At 42.4% G+C, this 6979-nt stretch overlaps 1 protein-coding gene across 1 annotated transcript in view; it reads right to left on the bottom strand.

Annotated features, from left to right (window-relative positions):
* The window catches only part of LRP1B (LDL receptor related protein 1B), a 1812620-nt gene extending 1806545 nt beyond the window's left edge, over positions 1-6075 (bottom strand). Inside the window, exon 1 of the mRNA XM_072757648.1 lies at positions 5191-6075. Coding sequence (XP_072613749.1) covers positions 5191-5377 — 187 coding nt within the window. The 5' untranslated portion in view covers positions 5378-6075. The remainder of the gene's footprint in view (positions 1-5190) is intronic.
* Positions 6076-6979: the final 904 nt, after the last annotated feature.

The following is a 6979-nucleotide window of genomic DNA, read 5'->3' on the forward strand; positions in this document are numbered from 1 at the left end:
TAATCCGAAAATAACTTTAAAAACTCTAATTTTTAGAGATATGTTCATAGTTTTGTATATAATATTTAAATAATAGAACCTTTTTTTTTTTATCACCCCAAGGAACTAACAAGCTCTAAAGATCTCCATCCTAAATAAAACAACTGGAAAATGTCCCCTAAAGCGTGTAGGCCATTAGATTTGTGATTGGTATGTGGCAATATCATCCTTATGCATCTAGGTAATGGGTTTTTATATATAGGTTAAATTTGGAGAATAAGCATCGTGAAATGTAAAAAAGAGGACTGAAAAGTATCCTGCCACTTTTCTATCTGATTGTGTCCTTCTTTCCGCACCAAAAAACAAACAACAAAACACTTCGCTCTTTGTAATCTCTCTGCATCAAGGTAGTTTTTTGTCATTATTCTTAGTTTAAGTATGGGGACCCAGATTTCTTCTTCTAGGTAGTTTTTGAACTGCCAGAATAAACATGACTATTTCCTGATAGAAGTTTGGTCCAATATGTATTCTGGTTAACTCTAAGTACTCAACCTTTAACTTTAGTTTTGTTTAGCATTCCAGCTACTAAAAACATTGTTTCAAATTATAAGCATGGAGGGCATCATAATTATAGGTATTTCAAAAACAAATCCATTTTAACATTTATATCTCCTCCACTGCCAGACTTTGTTAGTAATGTGGAAATTCATCATTAGAATATTTTACGTTAAGAGTTGAAAAATAACTCTTAAAGTTTTTCCATTTCATATTTTCATTTTTCAAGGAGGCAATATCACAAAGACATATTTTCTGGAATTTGGAAAAAAAAGTTTCACATAAAAATATCTATCTCCGATTTTCAGACTAGAGTGATGTTTTTATCTTCTAATTTTTTTAAAGATTTTTATTTATTTATTCTTGAGAGACAGAGAGAGAGGCAGAGACACAGGCAGAGGGAAAAGCAGGCTCCATGCAGTGAGCCCTGATGTGGGAATAGATCCCGGGACTCTGGGATCATGCCCTGGGCCAAGGCAGGTGCTCAACTGCTGAGCCACCCAGGCGTCCCTAGAATGACGTTTTTAAAGGATGTTTGTGCCAAGGCAGGCATTTTAAAGAAGATACACATATATGATCTTTAAAGAAGATTTTAAATATATATGTTATATAATTTATATTATGTATATAGTAAGTGGGTTGCGCTCATTGCTAAATTAGTTTAATGACATCATGTTGGTATAATCATGTTTAACTTTTAGCATTAATTCTACTTTCTTTGAATGCATCTATCTAAAATGAAGACAAGTGTTTCCTTTGTACAAGAATTGTTTTGACAGACAGCCACAGAAGATAGAGAAATCTTTCAATACATCTGGCTGGTACTTTTTACTATCCCAAATCCCTATTACTAGGAAGGAATTGAAGAAAGGGAAGTGCACGTTTCATATAAGATGTAAAAATTAATAGTGGAATCATGAAAACAAATCGATCATAGTAATATATAGAATGGGGGGAAGATACAGAGACCCCTCACCATTGCAATGACTGTAGAAGACCAAACCATATTCAGTCCAGGTAACTTTAAATGGAGCCTATCTTTTTGGTATACCCAAGGCTCTGAAAAGAAAATGACAAGGCAAATAGTAAGAAATTAATGTCCTGGAACCAATACACTTGCAAACAAAAAATTTCTGCATGTCTCCACCGTGAATGACAAGTAGTATTTAGAAAGTATTACCATAGTTAAGAATATGTTCACCATATCACTCATCCCCCCACTCTTTCTAAGAAGATAGACTTCCTTCACTTCCACTTTAAAAAAAAAAATCACTTCCATCTTAATAATCCTAGCATTCTTAACACTTGAATTTTCTGTAATATTTGCATGTATCTCCCCATTCTTCAGGGTTTAATTATATCCACCCTCACACCGACAGAAGTTTCTTTATTTTAATACTGCAAGCATTTTCAGAGGATATTCGTTAGGAAATGAGAAGAAGATAATTATTTTTTAGAAGTATTATTTTGTCTAAAGATACTTTCACCTCTTCTTTAGGAAATACTAATTTGGATTTAGTCTTTTCCTAAATTTATCATTTGGGGTCCCCCCCCCTTTTCTTTCCCTCACTTACTCTGTTCACTGCGACTCACATTCTTTCTCTTAACACACTGAAATTGTTCTTTGCTTCCACTGTCTCCTTCCATTCTTACCAGTTTTAATTTAAGCTTGAGAAAAGAGAAAGAAGAAATCTTGAAGATTACAAAGACTTCTTCAAAACAAAACTTCACGTTTGTGGAATACAAAGAAACGCGGATTGCAGTTCATTCTTCTTTGAGGGGAGGAAGATTAAAATTTTGACATACACATGATTGCCATTTTTAGATGGCTTCATAGACGTATATATTTAACTGGCTATAACAACATGAACTTTGATTATTTGAAAATATGTTTCCCCATCTTATCAGACTCAGGAACTTAAAAGAGATTAGTTTTAGGTTTCTCAATCCCCTTTATTTTCAGAAAATTTGACAATTTAAAATACACTTCCTTTTAAGTCTTAATCCTTATCAAGCAATACTTTGATATGATATGACATTGTTATATGACACATTGGTTGATCCTAAGTGAATATGATTTATCCTTCACGTTTTGCTGTTAAGAGTTACAAAGATGTTTCCTTTTTTAGATGTGAAGAAATCTAATAAGAACTGACATGTACATTAGCTTAACTCTGTATCAAAATCAATATAAACCAAGAAAATAAACAATGTGGAATTAGAAGGACAAGTGAATATGTGTAGATTCAACACAAGCATATATGTTAAAGTACTCTTCGTTTTAAAAAAAATGGAGTTTATGCTCATAAACTTACAAAACAAAGAGCAACACAGGTAGAAGGTAATAATACAACCATTTCTAGCTATTTCCTACAGTTTAAGAAGACACCCATTACCCAAGATATATTTGGAGAACCTGAAAGTGATTTCTCATTTTCTGGCATGAAGCTAGCTCCTGCACTACAAAACACACCTGTGTAATTCACATGCCTATTTTATTCTTCAAGGACAATTGACATAAGCCTGTGCAGAAAGCTACATCTCATTAACCTCTTTCTTGAGTTTATATTCCCATATCGTCTGTTTCAGCATTTCACTGAGGAAAGTTTGTCATAATGCAGCAGCACTTTCTTTTTTAACTTTAAACATGATTTCTTCCCCCCCCCCCACCTTTTTTTTTCCCCCCAAACAGGACCCACCCTTTTTACTTTTGATAATGTGAGCTCCTCTCTGACAGTTAGGCAAGTTTTGTTAAATATATATAATAGTGACAAAGTGTTGGTCTACAACTATTTTTACTTGTACTATCTTATAATAGTACTTTTTATCCTGACATGGTGATATATGACACTATTTCAGTTCTAGGAAAAAGTAACAATCCTTTCCCATATGCCCTGTTTATATCTTAGGATGTTCCTCTTCCTCATGGAACTAAATTTGCACCAAATCGCAATCCTTTGCGATATTTAGTTTTCTATCTCAGGAGAAAATTGGAGGTCTATATGTTCAACTTTTTATATATAATTCTCTTCAGGTATTCATTCTAATCATTGCAGTAACAACTCTCTCCCTCGTAAACACATCCAAAATCACTAAGGACTTAGCTCCAGATAAGGTCAAATTTGCAGAGACCGGGGACTCAGAAAAAGCCCAATAGCAGGAGTCTGCAGTGCCATTATATTTGGCTAGCTCACAGGGCTGAAAAGCTTCATTCTGCTCATCTGCTCCGGTCCAACTTCAAAGATTCTTCCTAAGAAAGGTTGAGAGCTGATTGTTCCAGATCAAAGACATCATCATTTCAAGTTAGAGCTATGTGCTTCCATTATATCAGTATAGTGTTCGACTATTCCACACCAACTTCAAGGCAAGTTAAGACAAGTTTAGAAGCTATATGGTTAGGTGGCAATGATATGTTTAAAAGATGATCACTCAGTAAATGTCAGATTTTCTAAAGGAACTAATATCAGTCTCACTACTGGTAAAGGAAATGTGTGAGCACATTGTAAAGCCTGTAATCTGGTTGCCAACAGCAGGTTGGATAGAAACACTACAATTCATTCTCCTGTTCTTTCCTATAATGAAGCAATAATTTTTAGTCAATTCATAATTCGCTTCATATGAACGCAGTCACTAAATCTCCCAATGCAATATTTTGCCTATTTACTTGACACTGAGATCCAGGATCCTTGCTATCTTTGTTACTTCTCTCTTTTTTTTCTAACTAAACATCATTGACAACAGCAGCAAACCAAAATGTTATCAGTCAGTGTGAACACACACACACACACACACACACACACCTAGATCTAAGATACTCCTGATTTTACTCTAGGGAGTTAACCATTCCAATGCCGGCAGCCCAAATATTCATTTGTCTTTTTTTCTCCCCCCCCCCCCCTTTATTCACCCGTGCAACTGTTGTCAAAGATTGTCAAACTTGCACAGGGATTCCTGGGTTTCCAGATCAAAAGTTTACACGATCTAGGTGTATTAACATTCCCACCTCCTCTCTCCTCTGCTCCCCATACGCGTTCCCACTCCAACTTCTTCCACCCATCAAGTATTTGGGGGGGAAAAAGAAAAAAAAAAAGAAAAACCAGACAACCAAGCAACTGCAAGACGCCAGGGGTGGGTAAACGTCTCTTGGTACCGTGAGCCGGGCCACAGACCTTGGGAATCAAAAAAAGTCAAGTTCCAGCAGGTGCCTGAGGCCAGCAGCTCCCTGGAAGCCTGGCCTGGGGCTGGGGCTGGGGCTGGGGCGCGCGCCCGGGAGGGGTCCCCAGGGCCTGGGCGCCGCAGGTCGGGGGCTCCCCGCGAGGGGAGCGCAGGGCACACACCGCCGGGGCGGGGAGCCCGCAGCAGCGCGGAGCCGCGAAGTCTCGGAAAAGCCCATCCTCATCCCAGCGTCTGCAGCGCTTGGCTTGCGCGGGCAAGTCCAAGGGGTCCCAGTGGGGACCTCGCGGGGACCAGGTCCGGGGAGGCGCGGGGGGGGGGGCACCGGGCTGGGACGTGGCCCGCCGCCCCTCTCCCCCACCCCCGCCAGCCAGAGCCCAGGGGCCCCCAGCGCCGAAGTTTCGCGCTCGCTCCGCCACCGGCATCGCCCAGCCGGAGAGCCGAGGCGGCGACGGGGGAGCCAAGAGCCAGGTGTGCCCTTACCTCGGTCGGCTCCCACAGGCAGCACCTTGGCGACAGGCAGTAATCCCGAGACCGTGAGGACGGCGAGGACGAACTCGGACATCGTGGTCGCCCGGGGAGGAAGCCCGCGTTGCAGACTGCTCCGCGGCGCCCTCGGCCCGGCGGCGGCGGCGGCGGCGGCTCGCGGCCCCGACCCGCGCGGCGTCATTTACAAATGTCACTGGAGATGCTTCGGCTCGAGGAGCCCGGCCGGTCCGCCTCCTCCTGCCTGGAGCAGGATGTGGAAGGTGGAGGGATGCGCGCGTGAGACACGGGGAGGGAGAGCGCGAGCGCGAGCGCGAGCGAGGGCTGAGCGCCGGCGAGCGCTCGTGTGTCTTGACTTCCCAGTGCAGGGTACGTCTGATGTTACATCACGCGCGGAGGGGCAGCGAGAGGTGCCAGCGCGGGGGGGTGCGCCGGCTCATCCCGAGGCCGCCACGCACCCTTCGTGGTCCGCAGGGACCCGGCTAGGACCCCGGCTAGGGCATGTCACACGACGGGGAGACACCGGCGCGAGCCCACAGCACCGCCCATCACCATCGGTCTGTCTCGGTCTCCTGCAAGAGGGAAAGTAACTCCGGAGCTGCCTCGGGGGCGGTCTGGGTCCCGAGCCCGCGGGGAGGCTCCTGCATCGGGCTGAGCCAGCCGGGCGCCGGGGCAGCTCTGCATTCAAGAGCCGGCTCGGCCAGCGGCTGCGGCGCTGGGGGCTTCCCGGGCCCAGCAGGCTCGCTCCCGTCCCTCCCTGGAAGCTGCACTTCCCGGGCAAGGAGGGACGAGCCGAGCAGCGGAGCTTCTCGGGGCTAATGGTGTCCTCTGCTCAGCACACAGGCGCGAAGCGTTCCCGATTGCTCCTTTAACTTTTGTGCTGAGTAGCACCTGGGGACAGAGATGCAAAATATAGTGACTCAGCAGAAACAAGACCCAGAACAATCCCCGAAGTCATCACCCCCTGCCTGAGAAGAGACAGTGGATGCAGAGAGGTCCCTAAGCAGGGAATGCAGATAGAGCAAAGGATTGGCACTTTGCTTGCAGTGGATTTCTCTCTTTTCTCTCTTTAAAAGGGGTCCTCTAACCATTTTAAACCTGTGTTGAGGGTTTTTTTTTTTTTTTACTGTGTTTTTTTTTTTTTTTTTCTCTTTCCACATAGTGCAGTTAGAGTTGAAAAACTTTCCCAAACCTTATGAGGCATGGCCATGGATCAGTGCAAAAATAAATAAATAAATAAATAAATAAATAAATAAATAAATAAATAAATAAATAAATAAATAAGTAAATAAATAAATAGTTGTTTGTACGACCACTTGAGTTTTCAAATACGATCACTCAAAAACTCAGAAATCTTAATAGTTGAAGGCGTATTTTTCCCCCCTTCTAACATCAATAATTCTTGCCCGAGAAGTAAGGTTGAAAAATGTTTCATATTTGCTTTTTTGAAACTTGAAAGGGGTGTAAAGGAAACTATGAAACAGGATGACTGAAAGGCAAAGGGAAGATACCATAAAGCGCTCTGTGCCATTTACTGGTTGAAACAATACAGATGAATGTCCGCACTAGGAGCTGGCTGTTTATGAGACAAAATTATCCAGAAACGTATTTGGATGCTCCTTAGAAGCCACTAAAATTAGACTGGATCAAAGAACAGAAAGGTGACTCTAAGAAAAATCGCCAAGAATATGTGAAATTTGCCATATTATACTTACACTGTGATTATAAAATATGCCATATTGTACATTTTAAATTTGACGTTCCCTTGTATACCAAACAGTTTAGT

The sequence above is a fragment of the Vulpes vulpes genome, chromosome 5, assembly GCF_048418805.1.
Source record: "Vulpes vulpes isolate BD-2025 chromosome 5, VulVul3, whole genome shotgun sequence".
Taxonomy (NCBI): domain Eukaryota; kingdom Metazoa; phylum Chordata; class Mammalia; order Carnivora; family Canidae; genus Vulpes; species Vulpes vulpes.